The sequence below is a fragment of the Olea europaea genome, unplaced genomic scaffold, assembly GCF_002742605.1.
Source record: "Olea europaea var. sylvestris unplaced genomic scaffold, O_europaea_v1 scaffold3365, whole genome shotgun sequence".
In the NCBI taxonomy this organism is placed as follows: Eukaryota; Viridiplantae; Streptophyta; class Magnoliopsida; order Lamiales; family Oleaceae; genus Olea; species Olea europaea.
In genome coordinates, this window is record NW_019252640.1 from 29,975 (window position 1) to 45,425 (window position 15,451).

The 15,451-nt window shown below is 33.9% G+C and overlaps 3 protein-coding genes across 5 annotated transcripts; all 3 read right to left on the reverse strand.

The window, feature by feature from the left end:
* Positions 1-321: 321 nt before the first annotated feature.
* LOC111385986 (probable myosin-binding protein 5) lies at positions 322-3,248 on the reverse strand. Of its 2 annotated transcripts, none has more exons than XM_023010408.1 (2): positions 1,982-3,248; positions 322-1,517 (listed from the first exon to the last, which is right to left on the reverse strand). In XM_023010408.1, exons 1-2 carry the CDS (start codon positions 2,685-2,687, stop codon positions 469-471), a joined length of 1,755 nt encoding a protein of 584 aa, XP_022866176.1. In that variant the 5' UTR covers positions 2,688-3,248; the 3' UTR covers positions 322-468. The 2 variants fall into 2 exon arrangements, with proteins under 2 accessions (XP_022866176.1, XP_022866175.1); XM_023010407.1 differs by having other exon boundaries at positions 322-1,520.
* A 76-nt stretch (positions 3,249-3,324) lies between these two features.
* On the reverse strand, positions 3,325-8,133 carry LOC111385987 (polynucleotide 5'-hydroxyl-kinase NOL9-like). The gene is made up of 9 exons (XM_023010410.1): positions 7,744-8,133; positions 7,030-7,127; positions 6,912-6,945; positions 6,047-6,216; positions 5,673-5,856; positions 5,341-5,521; positions 5,102-5,201; positions 4,838-4,965; positions 3,325-3,647 (listed from the first exon to the last, which is right to left on the reverse strand). Exons 1-9 carry the CDS (start codon positions 7,920-7,922, stop codon positions 3,594-3,596), a joined length of 1,128 nt encoding a protein of 375 aa, XP_022866178.1. The 5' UTR covers positions 7,923-8,133; the 3' UTR covers positions 3,325-3,593.
* Positions 8,134-11,683: 3,550 nt separating this feature from the next.
* Positions 11,684-15,409, reverse strand: LOC111385990 (polynucleotide 5'-hydroxyl-kinase NOL9-like). Of its 2 annotated transcripts, none has more exons than XM_023010413.1 (7): positions 15,305-15,409; positions 14,439-14,608; positions 14,121-14,304; positions 13,788-13,968; positions 13,543-13,642; positions 13,279-13,406; positions 11,684-12,081 (listed from the first exon to the last, which is right to left on the reverse strand). In XM_023010413.1, the coding sequence occupies exons 2-7, from the start codon at positions 14,509-14,511 to the stop codon at positions 12,028-12,030; spliced, it is 720 nt and encodes a 239-aa protein (XP_022866181.1). In that variant the 5' UTR covers positions 14,512-14,608; positions 15,305-15,409; the 3' UTR covers positions 11,684-12,027. The 2 variants fall into 2 exon arrangements, with proteins under 2 accessions (XP_022866181.1, XP_022866180.1); XM_023010412.1 differs by lacking the exon at positions 11,684-12,081 and adding an exon at positions 12,177-12,264.
* Between the last annotated feature and the right edge of the window lie 42 nt (positions 15,410-15,451).

Below are 15,451 nucleotides of genomic sequence, written 5' to 3' on the forward strand. Positions count from 1 at the left end.
TTAGTCGCTAACAATTAAAAAGGGATCAGACGATTGTGTAAGGGACAAACCTCTTGAGACAAAGTCCCAAAAAGGGGCGTTTTTTATTGGCGATGACTTTACAATTGGAAAATAAAAATAAAATGCCTCCAAGGAGCGCAAGTACACGAGTTACTGTGAAAGAAGTGTTTAAATCTAAACTAAGAAATTTAAAGTTACATGTTCTCTGTTCGAGAGTTTTTGATTCGGGCTCTTTGCTCTATGTCTTTTCTTCCTTTTATACTCCCTGGATGATCTCTTTGTGATCAACCGCCTAAAAACTGTGAGGTGGATTACTCTATATTTCAGGCAGTAAAAGGAAGCTAAAATCTTATTTATTGTATTGTCCAATTCTGCCTAGTACAACTTACCAAATATGCCAACAGTGTCACACCAACAAGGAGAAGAGACAAAATAAAATAAGACATCACCTTTAGGACAAAAAAAATGTCATGCATTTATGTCGTCTAAGGAAGTTTTATTCGAATGCCTAAGCTTCCTAAGATGCTGAGCTATCTCGATCAATAGTTTAGTTGCTTCACCGCCTCTTTGTAGTGTCATTGCAGTATACTTTAAGAAACCACTGTCTGCTTCAATAGCTCTCAACCTCTCCCTAATTGTGGACACTTCTCTTTGAAGTGTGACCTTGGTCCCGTCTTCATGCTCAAGTGCATCGACCTCTAAGATATCAGATCTTTCATCTAAAGGTGCGTTTATCTTTTTCTCAAGTTCAGCTAAAAGACCTAAAAGATAAGACCGTTCATTCTCAAAATCTAACTGTAATTCATCGGAAATCCCTTCTCCATATTCCATTGATCTATCATACGGACGTTCGTTTTCTCCACTCGAGCTACCACAGTCTGATTTCTCACCGAAAGATGACGAGGACTGGGATTTTATTTCTTGATAATTTTCATCAGCATCAGCTTCAACACTGCCACGGCCTACTTTCTTGATATGCCCGTATTTTTCTCTATACGCCTCGAGTTCAGACTCTAAAACCTTTATCTCTTCCTCTCTTTTTAACAGCAAGTCTTTCATTACTTGCATAGCTTCCTGATCGTATTCGGCCTCCTCTTCCATCACTCTCTGGTACTGTAAGGCCTCCATTTGGACGGTTGCCTTCTCTGCTTGCAGTCGAGTAATCATAGCCATTGCATTGTTCGCTGCAATTGCAGATGCACTTCGTTCTTCGTCCAGTTCCATGTATAATTCTATTAGGGACTTGCGATCCAAACGAACTTGTCTCTTCAAACAACTCAATATGTTTCTGTCTGTCTCATTATGAACATTTGCAACATTAAGCTCGGAAAAGTTGTCAACCAATTGTTTTCGAGCTCCATTGTTAGCCCATTTAGGACTGGCTTGAGTTGAATCGGACAATGAAATCCCGAAAAATTTGTTTCCTCCTCGAACAAAACTCCGGGTTTTGCAAAAATCTTCATAATCCTCATAATCTGGTAGCAGTGAAACAACAGCAGCTTTTCCACATTCTCTACCTACTTTAAAACAACAGAAAAATGTACTCAATGCATGTCTGTTATGCGTGCTGAATAGGATTGGACTGAATAATAAGCAAGATTTTAGATTTTTTATTTTTTTATTTTTTTTAAAAATATTGTCAAGTACTTTTCAATCCTCCTATCAAACGAGCCATTAGGATTCGAATTTCATGTAATATCTTTGGCATTGAAAATTTGTCCATTTGAAGGGACAAAACAGTTTAGCAACGATTTTATACACAGAAGTTTAATAATGTTATGTTGAAAGTATCAATGCACGTTTGGCATGCAATACATAATAGGATAGAACAAAGTAGACAAGAAACTTTTTCCTTTGAAGTGTCAAGTATTGTAGAGTCGACCTTATCAAAAAATTTGTTAATGGACTCGATTAGTGAAAGAGAATGTATACATTTCATTTTAACAGAAAATAAAGAAAATAGTAGAGCAATTTAACTCACTCTGATCATCTCCATTTGGAGCATATTCCTCAGGAAGTTCTGATTCGGCATCTGATGTGAATCTAAGCTCGGAGTACCTAACGTGAGGCAATTCTATGTTTCGTCCATCCTCGTTTCTGAGTAAGGATACTCGAGGAGATGGAGTTGGAGCATTTATCGATAAACTTCTGTTATACTTATAGGAGGGTCTTATTTTCAAAGGCTCATTACAGCAACATCTACGAATCCCACCCTTGTCGTCCAAGTGCTTGGTTTCATCCTTCTTTCCCGTTCTCGGATTATCTCCCACGAACAAATCAATATCTTTGTGCAAAATCCCGACTAGAGACTTGTACTGTTCGCAATCAGAATCTTTCTCCGTTGCATACGAAAGAAGGCAAACTTCACACGTACTACGAATATCAGATAGCCTCTTGTGCACATGGCAGTATGCGAGGGACGAGATGTCCTTCTTGTGAACCGGGCATATGGAATCGTTGTAGTCAAAACTTGAATGTCTACGAACGAGAACATGATCAATCCTCGTACATAACAAGCACGGAATTCTCAACTCGAAAAACTTGGCATATTCATTGGAAACGAAAGCGAGAAACCCATCGATGAAGAGTAAAATGATCATCACCCATTCTAGAATGGCATATATCACAAAATGTGGGAATTTTCCCAACCTCTCTTCGATAAAGCCGTTGAACGATTTAGCCCGCATCTTTACACAGTTACCGAGGAAAATCCCAAATCGTAGATTGATACAAAAAAAGTGAAACTAAACGAGATAGATCATGACCATCCCCAGATCATGACCTCTCTCTCTCTAGCTCGTCTGTACGAGGAAGAAGATGAACAAATTTGTCTGATTGCAGAAAAACTTAATGGTGGTGTTGATTTGAGCTATATATGGTAAAGGGTGTTTGAAAAATAGAAAAACTGCCAAGCGTACCATTTACCTGAATTAACGGTCAATCTCCCCAAGGAAACCAAACTCCTCTTTTCTTTTGGCTAAAATTTTGGAATTTTGAGATTTATTTTATTTTTTGGAAATTTTGTATACAACTTCTAAGTTTCTCAATGATCTCAATGTTGTCAAAGATCGAGTGCCTAATCGAATTGATTAGGTTACACAAGAATAAAATTCATAATTCACTTACGAGAGTTTCCTCATAAAGTTAGAGAATCAGGTGATTTCTAGCTTATACTTCCATCAAATGGTTGCTGACTTGCTTGAGCATCGACACTGACCAAAGTGAACTTACTGAGAGCGTGCTCGGGTTGACTTAAAAAAGATAAGCTTCTTATAAGCGAAGTTATACACGTTTAGATAAGTTGTGGGACTCAAAAGTCGAACATAAAAGTTAAATTCGACCTGCTGCGGTAAATTAATGTTCACAAGCACATACATGGACAACCATAACATGTCTAGTACGCAAGACTCGTGAACAACAATTAGGTTGGTACAGTAACTCATTGTAACATGTTTTTCGATCTATAAATTACGTAAATTGAGTGTCTAGAGCAATAAATGTCAAACGTGACAAAAGTGAAGAAGCTAACATCTCGGATAGTTGTAGAAGAGACTGTATAAAAACTCTTGGACTTCGACTACTGGCCTTCGCTCCTAATTAGTAGATAGAACATTTGCTGACATATAAGGGGAAATACAGCCTTGAACCTGAAAAAGAGACAGTTCGAACTAAAAACTCGAGAGATACAAATACCTAGACAAGCAAAAATGATAACAAAATCAAAACAAGGGGAGGATGAAGCAATTTTAGGCAAGCATAAAACTCATTTGAAGGAGCTGTAGACAAATTCAAGAATCCTTGTAGCCAATTCAAGGTCAATGGCCCAAGCAAACTGAAATAAACCCAAAATATACAAAAACAATAATCGAATTCAAGAATCGTCATTAGTCAATCATAAATCAAGTCTATCTATAACCACAAAAGCACAAAAATTCATTTATTTGCTGGTTGCACATGGTGATTCTAAAAGAGTGTGAAACGAAGGGCATTTTTATGTAGATTTTTTGAGAAAAAATTTTGTCGGAAGTGATTTTTCTAGAGAAAATGGTTAAGAAGTAGGAAAAAATTATGTGCGCACGTGCAAAATTATTTTATTGTGAGAATGTGTGGTTGAAAATAAGTTTGGAGAAAAATAAGTTTTAAAGAATATGTACCAAAAAGAGGCTATGGTTTTATGTTAACACTTTTGGCTCATTTTTTCTCCTAATTGCCAGCATTATTTCCACCAGCCCTTTCTACTGCATTCTCCTATACAAAAAGCTTTGATTCAGAGGCTAGAAATCATCAATTGAAATTAGTCTTGACCTTAATCTCATTTGAGCATGAAAATATAGCTTCATTTAAAACCTTACTCAGACTGCTGCTAAAGTCGGGTCATTGCAAATTACGACTAAGCTTGCTAATGCTGATAGATTATCGACTACTTTGATGATTAATTTGGCTATCATTTGTGAATGATTGCTTCAAAAATGCACAGAGTGATTATGGCACCCATTTCCTAAAATTCATTTTTCTTTAAACTCATTTCAGCCGCACATTTTAGGGACCCACAACTTCTATTCACTTTTCAATCTCACATTTCATACTTTTATCAAAATCTAGTAAAAATCTAATTTTTAGCTAAGCCAAACATGGTAATGTTTCACCAAAGTTCATATGTTGCCTAGGATTAGCTCAGAAAAGGAGGAAAAGAAGCAAATAAAAGTCTCATTTGCTCAATTTGCTTTTTAACTTCTCTTGCTCTATAAACTATTTTTATTTAGACTTCTAACATAATTTTGTATGCTGCAAACAGAAAAAAATAAAAATGAAAGGCACGTCATGGAAAGAGGTGTACCTGCAGTAAACAAGTAGGAATTGAAATGAAGCCTTGAAGCAAAAGATCAACATTCTCCAGAGTCTGCTGTGGAACGGGGGTAATAACATAGAGCAAACCTTTGAAAGTGTCAATGCCTCTCACAATTCCTGGTTTTGGAAAAGCAAAACTGAGCCTTCACGTGAAATAATATAATGATTGATGATTCAAACATAAAACTTAAAGAAGAACGAGAATCAAAAGCTGCATAGGACAAGTATAAAAAGTTCAGACAAGGCGACCAACCCAAGCCAACACAATGAGGTAATTCATCAGAAACTCCAGAACTAACTGCCAGACCAACAATAGTCGCATTCAAGCAGTAGAACGTTTCAGTCTTTGGTACCTAACAGTAAGTTATTGCACTATCAAAAAATTCATTCCTAGATAATGGAATTTTATGACCATCGTAAATTAGAAAAAAAAATTTTGACGTACATTAATCTTCAGCAAATGATGTCAAGATGCCAAAAAGTTGAACATACCTCGCAATGAACGTGTTTCATTTTGACACTAGATATAGAAATTTCATATGGAGGGTGTGCGGCTAATGCATGAGCTAGTTCCTTAATTGTGGAGATATTCATCTCACTAGGAAAGCATTGTCTGAAATATGCCATTACACGTAGATCTCTCAGAAGACGAGAATCTTTTTGTACGAGCAACCTGGAAAAGACTAATTGTTAGAAAATATACACTGGGCAAACTTATACCTTCTGAAGAACTCTAGACCACCCCATATAATCCACATTGGCAAGGTAAAACAATTTTCAGTAGACTATATTCTAACATAAAAATGAAAACCCAAAGAACATACGATCTCTTCAAATGGTCCCGACGAGCAGAATTGATCTCAATGACAGTAACTCTATTAGTATTTCCCTCGTCTAACCAAAATGCCCCAGCTGGTAAGTTCTTGATCTCAGACGATATGCAAATTTTAACCACATGTGTAGGAGAAATATACTTCAACATGTCCACCAGTATTTCATAACCAATACCTGACACAAAAAAATAAATAAATAAAAAATAAAAACAAATAAAAATAAAAAAAAAACAAAGAAAAAAGAGAACAGTATGACATTTATATATTCGAGAACGAGCAAGTTTAACACTAAGCATGAGTAATTAAAAAACTTAAAATTAAAGCATAATGCCAAGAGAAAATAGAAGGATTGACAGTGAAAACACCTTTAACCCAGCCAGGGGTATTTATGACAAGTGGCAGTCCAGCACTATCATGGCTGTCAATCGTGCTTTTCATACAGTGTTGCTTTCGATAGTGATCATACAGGGAAAATATACATGTCAAATAAGCCGTTGGGTTCCTTTTTGAGGAAATGTCACCGAAGAAAAAGCATCTGAAAGGAAATTTAGACAAAAAACAGTTGGATAAAGTTCATTCAATATATTTGATAGACATATTGCTTATCCAGCTGAAAATATGCACTAAATAATACTAAACAAGGCCTCCACAGTATAATGTTGGGTGCATAGAGAATTGCTGGACAAATTATTGATTATTCGCACACTAGACCATAAGATTAAAAGACCACAGCACAAACAGTACATAATCTTAACATTCTATCAAATTTAAGGAACAAAGAGTTAACAAATCAATTAATCTTGAAAATACAAATTTTATGCTTCATATCTGAACAAAGGCAACTTCAATAATCATTATGAGAACTCATTCAAACTTCCAAAGAAGTTTGTATTAACAAACAGTCGAACACCAAAATGCATTAATATAATTGCAAATGCTAAATGAGACGAGCATAATTCTATGTCCTTCTAGATGCGATTGTCATTAGCATTTTCAAACTAGTAACATTTAAACAACACATATTGGAAGAGAACATCATTGCCAGATAACAAACTAGAAAAAAATTATCAACACATTTTTGCAAGGTGTCTAAAAAAATAATTTTTTATCAAACTCGTCCTCGAAGTATCTTTTCCAGCCAAAGAAATGCGTAAGCAGTGTATCAATCGCATATTCCTCTCTAGTAGCTATATAAAGAAAATAATCAAATAAAAGCTAAATGATTTATACCTGTCGGGGGTTTTGAGACATGGAATTGTCAAATCTAAATAACAAGCAGAAAAAATAAAAAATTATTAGGAAAGCTCGACCGACTAGAGAGAGAGAGAGAGCATCAGTAACGATGTACCTGGAGTTACTTTGTCAACCACAATAAGCGATAGAAGACCAGGAGGAGTAAATTCCGTCTGCCCAACATCAGTATCCAGGTAAGCAACTTTGCTATACCTGAAACACAAAAATCATACATTGAACATCTACTCTATTAATTAATGACAAATCGGGACTCCACCAGGTTCTTCCTACACCATTTCATCAGTCTACAAATACAGTCTATGAGAAACAAATTCAAGCTCCAATTTTGCAGATTATACAACCAATTTTGCAGATCATACAACCCACTCTCACATGAATAATGTTATTGTGCATATATCTCTTTATCCGTGCGGGCACCATCTACCGATTCAAAGGAATATATGTACTACAAAGAATACGTTTGTAGGCCTGATGATTTGGGCATATCCACACCACTATAGATTGATCTCTATGTAATTCAATGCGAAAACGTGTTCAAGTTCAAATTTTGTAAATCAACACACGCAGGCATAAATATAAGACCATGGTGATGTATTTCATATTTTAACTCCAGCTTGTGAACCAATAAAAATATGAAAAAATGGACAAGTTCCAATCATTCAAATAAACCTATACATAAAATAAAAACAATTAAATATCGCCAGAAATTCATCCAAGTATCAAAAAAACAACAAATTTATCAAATTACTTGTCACCTACAATTCGAAGTACCAATAACCCAGTTAAGAACAAAAAAAAAAAAAAAAACCTTCGAAGTAGGACATTGAGGAGGTGGCGGGAGAAAGTGGTTTTGCCGCTGTTTTTGGGGCCGCAAACAAAAACAGATGGAGGGTTTGAATAATCTGAATTATTGGTTATGGCTTCCGCTGCATTAGACCATTCTTCAGGAACGAATATTTCGGGTGATGAATTCTCAGTTTCAGCCATTTTAGCGGTAACAATGATTTCTATTTCTTCCCTTTCTCCTCTCCTGTTGTATATCAATACATACACTTGGCATCACATTTATATGTATATTCCGTGGCAGTGGCGTGGGGGCAGCCACGCTGTAGGCGTGTGTAGCAGAGTCTTGTACTTTTTTGAGTTTTGAGAGAGACGAACTTGAATTGAATGGCAGAGGAGAGGAAGGGTTTTTGTTTGTAATTATTTTATTTTTAATTATAATTGATGAAAAGGATTTAGGTTTAGCCCCTTTAATTGCCATTGTAATGAAAAATTTGGATAAAAAATATTTTGAAATAGTAATTTTTGAAATAATGTGTCGTTAAAAAAGAAGGAATATTTTTTATGTGTAATATTATTTTATTAAAGAATATGTGGTAAAAAAAAAAGAGAAAAATGTATTAAAATTTTAAAGAGAATACTAATATTATTAATTTGACAAAAATAGTAAAAATAAAAATTAGACTTGTGTGAATATTTCCTTAAATGGAAAATATCAAGAAAAAAGTAATTATCATCATCAACTCGTATAAAATTAAAAGTTATTTTTTCTATCTATTAAGTAAAAGTTCAGTATTAATTTTTACAAATATTCAAAATTACTACAAATTTATTAAGCTCCTATTTGGGCTCTTTCTTTTTCTGTTTCTTTTTTTCTTTTTTCTTTTTTTTTCAAAAATTCTTTTTTTTTTTGTAATTTATTTTCAATTACATATTCTTTCATTTAATAACTTTATACGTAAATTTTTTAACCACATATTTTTCAAAAAATTATTTCCCAAAACATATATCCCCAAAAAACGGACGTCAAAAAGGGGCTAATTACATGTTCCGTGAAACTCAATATTTTTCCTCCATAAAAATTACTAATTATTTTATCCAAACACTTACTTTGTAATAGAATTCGAAAAGAATAGATAAAACTTGTGCATGTTTGCCACGTGATTTATGCAACATGATTTTAACTGCAAGTGTACGGTGTCAAGTTTTGTAATATTTGAAATACAAGTGTCGAACCCATAGGTATTGATATTTGAATCCTATCGAGTACTATAATTATTTTAACTTTCACTTTATTTAGACAATCAATTTTTTGAATCGATGTTTTATTGCTAAATTAAAATAAATGAGATGAACGATGCAAAGTGAACAAGGGCAATTTATAAAGTTTCTTATCAAATTATGAATGTCTAGAGAGTGATTCACCGTACTATCGACAATGTTTTTCAACCGTTATAACTATTTCTATCAATCTTTCCAAATTTTATAGGCAAGATCACTAAATTGGTTCAATTTCCCTCTTTCGAGTGCCAAATAGAATCTATTTCTATATTTTAATTCCAATATCTTCTTTCCGAACTAAAATATAAAAATCATCAAGCACGTGGTTCTTAATTGAAACAAGTCTCAAAGATTTCTCATTTTTTCTTGAAACCTACAAAATTTAGGTTATGTTGTCTTAGATCACGCTTCGAGCGCCGAAATTTAAAGTATCAAATCATTCAATTAGTGATCAGTTAATTGAAAGCATTGTGCAAGAATAACATAAATAAATAACTGAAAAGATTAATTGAAATAATTAAATCAGAATCAAAACATGTTTTAGTAAGTTACATCAAACCCTAGAATTAAAGCTTAGTTCATAATTAAGAGAATCGACATGCATAAATTATAAAGAAGGAACATGGAAAAGAAAAAGGATTAGAAAAACTCGTTTTGTTGCCGCTTGATTTCTTCTCCCAAAGTTTGCCAATTTATCTCAATTAATTTCATCTTTTATTTATTCTCTAGCCATGTCCAATTGTATCCAGCCGTCTTTCTTCAAAGTGTTGTCCTTGCTGGCGGAATCTCTTCTCAATCTCCTGGTGGTTGAAGCTCTCTTCCAATTCCAGATTTCTATGTTTTTGCCGGTTGGCTCCCCCTTTACTCTTGGTCGTTTCCCTCTTGAAGTTGTGGCTTTAGAATGGTGTTTATATGCTCTTCAAATCTTGGAAAGAATAGGGTTGGATTGGGCCGTGAAGAGAGTCCAAAGATTGTAAAATTCTTCCATCGCAAGGTGGAACTTCGGCATCCAATTTGGGTGCTGTGGCACCATGATTTCTGCATAATTTCAGCAAGCTGGGCGCTGCAGCGCCAATTCGGTCGAAAAGACATTCTGCGCGTTTTTCAGTATTTCAAGCATAACTTTCTCGTCCGATATCCGATTGAAGTGATTCAAGATGCGTTGGAAAACTAATTCAAAGGGTTACAACTTTGCTTCAGGCATCATTCTCCAATTCAATCGTTTGCTATGTCAAAAATGGATCTCAATATGAGGCTAAAACTCCGAAGCATAACTTGTTGGTTGGAAATTGATTTGTGATCATATTTTGACTAAATTTGACCCCTTTGACATCTTTCTTCATCCAATTGACTCCCCAACACTCTCAAATCTTCATTGCAAGGTTCGACACAACTTTTGATTAATTGCATTTTAGTCCCCGAACTTTGGATCTCTCACAACTTGGTCCTTTCATCCAATTTCGCCAACTTTTGCCGATTTCCTTCAATTTAATAAACCTATATCATAACATCAAAATACACATTAAAATGCTCTAAAACATTCTCAAGGGTAACAAAATAATGAATTAAGTGGTATAAATATAATGATTGTGGAGCACTCATCAACGTTTATGTTTGAAGCAAAACGAAATTTGTATAAATTAAATTACTCTAGAGACCTTGAAAACATATGACTCGTTCTAATAAAACTTGTATAACTATTCGAATATGACTTGAGTATTCTATTTTTCTCTAATTTAAAAGTAAATAGTTAGTAGCATTACAAAGAACTTTCTTTTTAAATTTTCTTGCATAAAACTTTATAATGTTGTAGAAGGGAACTTCTTCTGATGACATATTCACAAGAACGTTACATTTTCAACATCAATTATTTTGTTTTATCAAATTGTTTAAAAAACAAATCGCGACATAAAATTTGATCGAATATGATCTGTCTTTTGAATTTTATCATACTTTTGATAAGATAATTTTTTAAAAAAAAAAATAATAATGCAAAAATAAAATTCAACCGTCCCACTTAAAACACATTTCATTTTTAATCATGAATTTGAACTCAACGATAATTAAAAAAAAAATCTTATTTATCGTAGAGTTCTTATTTATCCCCCATTTGACAACCATTGAAGCAAAACATTTTTTTTTCTCCAACTCATTTTCAAACACAAATTCTCACAATGAGATATTATGCATGTAAATCAAAATTTTTTCTTCGTCATTACACTATTCAAAAATATATTTTTATGAAAATAATGTGACTCAAACAAGGGCTATATGTGTGTGTTGAAGTACCAAAAGCTAATGCTATTTGTGTCAATTTTCCAAAGAGAAATAAAGAGAAGAAAAAAAATATTTGGTCTAACCCAAGTTTGCAAAAGTAGTTTGGTAGTAGTGTAAGGACAACTTGCAGAAATGCCACTAAAATCAGGTCTTTTGAAAAAATCAAATGAAAAGTATTAAAAAGTAACACTGTCACTTTTTAGATTTAACTGTTGCTTTTTAAAAAAGTTACATACATTATCATTTTTATTTGTCACTGGAAAAAGTGACAGAAAAAAAAAATAGTACAAACATTAAAAAAAGTGACAGAAATTTTTAAAAAATGACAAAAACCTTCCATCAAATGGTTGCTGACTTGCTTGAGCATCGACACTGACCAAAGTGAACTTACTGAGAGCGTGCTCGGGTTGACTTAAAAAAGATAAGCTTCTTATAAGCGAAGTTATACACGTTTAGATAAGTTGTGGGACTCAAAAGTCGAACATAAAAGTTAAATTCGACCTGCTACAGTAAATTAATGTTCACAAGCACATACATGGACAACCATAACATGTCTAGTACGCAAGACTCGTGAACAACAATTAGGTTGGTACAGTAACTCATTGTAACATGTTTTTCGATCTATAAATTACGTAAATTGAGTGTCGAGCAATAAATGTCAAACGTGACAAAAGTGAAGAAGCTAACATCTCGGATAGTTGTAGAAGAGACTGTATAAAAACTCTTGGACTTCGACTACTGGCCTTCGCTCCTAATTAGTAGATAGAACATTTGCTGACATATAAGGGGAAATACAGCCTTGAACCTGAAAAAGAGAGTTCGAACTAAAAACTCGAGAGATACAAATACCTAGACAAGCAAAAATGATAACAAAATCAAAACAAGGGGAGGATAAAGCAATTTTAGGCAAGCATAAAACTCATTTGAAGGAGCTGTAGACAAATTCAAGAATCCTTGTAGCCAATTCAAGGTCAATGGCCCAAGCAAACTGAAATAAACCCAAAATATACAAAAACAATAATCGAATTCAAGAATCGTCATTAGTCAATCATAAATCAAGTCTATCTATAACCACAAAAGCACAGAAATTCACTAATTTGCTGGTTGCACATGGTGATTCTAAAAGAGTATGAAACGAAGGGCATTTTTATGTAGATTTTTTGAGAAATTTTTTTGTCGGAAGTGATTTTTCTAGAGAATGTGGTTAAGAAGTAGGAAAAAATTATGTGCGCACGTGCAAAATTATTTTATTGTGAGAATGTATGATTGAAAAAGAAGTTTGGAGAAAAATAAGTTTTAAAGAATATGTACCAAAAAGAGGCTATGGTTTTATGTTAACACTTTTGGCTCATTTTTTCTCCTAATTGCCAGCATTATTTCCACCAGCCCTTTCTACTGCTTTCTCCTATACAAAAAGCTTTGATTCAGAGGCTAGAAATCATCAATCGAAATTAGTCTTGACCTTAATCTCATTTGAGCATGAAAATATAGCTTCATTTAAAACCTTACTCAGACTGCTGCTAAAGTCGGGTCATTGCAAATTACGACTAAGCTTGCTAATGCTGACAGATTATCGACTGCTTTGATGATTAATTTGGCTATCATTTGTGAATGATCGCTTCAAAAATGCAGAGTGATTATGGCACCCATTTCCTAAAATTCATTTTTCTTTAAACTCATTTTCAGCCGCACATTTTAAGGACCCACAACTTTTATTCACTTTTCAATCTCACATTTCATACTTTTATCAAAATCTACTAAAAATCTAATTTTAGCTAAGCCAAACATGGTAATGTTTCACCAAAGTTCATATGTTGCCTAGGATTAGCTCAGAAAAGAAGCAAATAAAAGTCTCATTTGCTCTAGAGTATGCAAATTGAATAATTTGCTTTTTAACTTCTCTTGCTCTATAAACTATTTTTATTTAGACTTCTAACATAATTTTGTATGCTGCAAACAGAAAAAAATAAAAATGAAAGGCAAGTCATGGAAAGAGGTGTACCTGCAGTAAACAAGTAGGAATTGAAATGAAGCCTTGAAGCAAAAGATCAACATTCGCTAGAGTCTGCTGTGGAACGGGGGTAATAACATAGAGCAAGCCTTTGAAAGTGTCAATGCCTCTCACAATTCCTGGTTTTGGAAAAGCAAAACTGAGCCTTCACGTGAAATAATATAATGATTGATGATTCAAATATAAAACTTAAAGAAGAACGAGAATCAAAAGCAGCATAGGACAAGTATAAAAAGTTCAGACAAGGGGACCAACCCAAGCCAACACAATGAGGTAATTCATCAGAAACTCCAGAACTAACTGCCAGACCAATAATAGTCGCATTCAAGCAGTAGAAAGTTTCAGTCTTTGGTACCTAAAAGTAAGATATTGCACTATCAAAAAATTCATTCCTAGATAATGGAATTTTATGACCATCGTAAATTAGAAAAAATAAAATAAAATTTGACGTATATTGATGTTCAGCAAATGATGTCAAGATGCCAGATAGTTGAACATACCTCGCAATGAACATGTTTCATTTTGACACTAGATATAGAAATTTCGTATGGAGGGTGTGCGGCTAATGCACGAGCTAGTTCCTTAATTGTGGAGATATCCATCTCACTAGGAAAGCATTGTCTGAAATATGCCATTACACGTAAATCTCTCAGAAGACGAGAATCTTTTTGTACCAGCAACCTGGAAAAGACTAATTGTTAGAAAATATACAATGGGCAAACTTATACCTTCTGAAGAACTCTAGACCACCCCATATAATTCACATTGACTAGGTAAAAACAATTTTCAGTAGACTATATTCTAACATAAAAATGAAAACCCAAAGAACATACGATCTCTTCAAATGGTCCCGACGAGCAGAATTGATCTCAATGACAGTAACTCTATTAGTATTTCCCTCGTCTAACCAAAATGCCCCAGCTGGTAAGTTCTTGATCTCAGATGATATGCAAATTTTAACCACATGTGTAGGAGAAATATACTTCAACATGTCCACCAGTATTTCATAACCAATACCTGACAAAAAAAGAGACGGTATGACATCTATATATACAAGAACGAGCAAGTTTAACACTAAGCATGAGTAATTAAAAAACTTAAAATTAAAGCATAATGCCAAGAGAAAATAGAAGGATTGACGGTGAAAACACCTTTAACCCAGCCAGGGGTATTTATGACAAGTGGCAGTCCAGCACTATCATGGCTGTCAGTCGTGCTTTTCATACAGTGTTCCTTTCGATAGTGATCATACAGGGAAAATATACATGTCAAATAAGCCGTTGGGTTCCTTTTTGAGGAAATATCACCGAAGAAAAAGCATCTGAAACGAAATTTAGACAAAAAACAGTTGGATAAAGTTCATTCAATATATTTGATAGACATATTGCTTATCCAGCTGAAAATATGCACTAAATAATACTAAACAAGGCCTCCACAGTATAATGTTGTGTGCATAGAGAATTGCTGGACAAGTTATTGATTATTCGCACACTAGACCATAAGATTAAAAGATCACAGCACAAACAGTACATAATCTTAACATTCTATCAAATTTAAGGAACCAAGAGTTAACAAATCAATTATTCTTGAAAATACAAATTTTATGCTTCATATCTGAACAAATGCAACTTCAATAATCATTATGAGAACTCATTCAAACTTCCAAAGAAGTTTGTATTAACAAACAGTCGAACACCAAAATGCATTAATAAAATTGCAAGTGCTAAATGAGACGAGCATAATTCTATGTCCTTCTAGATGTGATTGTCATTAGCATTTTCAAACTAGTAACATTTAAACAACACATATTGGAAGAGAACATCATTGCTAGAAAACAAACTAGAAAAAAATTATCAACAGATTTTTACAAGATGTCTAAAAAAAATAATCTTTTATCAAACTCGTCCACAAAGTATTTTTTGCAGCCAAAGAAATGCGTAAGCAGTGCATCAATCACATATTCCTCTCTAGTAGCTATATACAGAAAATAATCAAATAAAAGCTAAATGATTTATACCTGTCGGGGGTTTTGAGACATGGAATTGTCAAATCTAAATAACATGCAGAAAAAATAAAAAATTATTAGGAAAGCTCGACCGACTACAGAGAGAGAGAGAGAGAGAGAGAGAGAGAGAGAGAGAGAGAGAGAGAGAGAGAGAGAGAG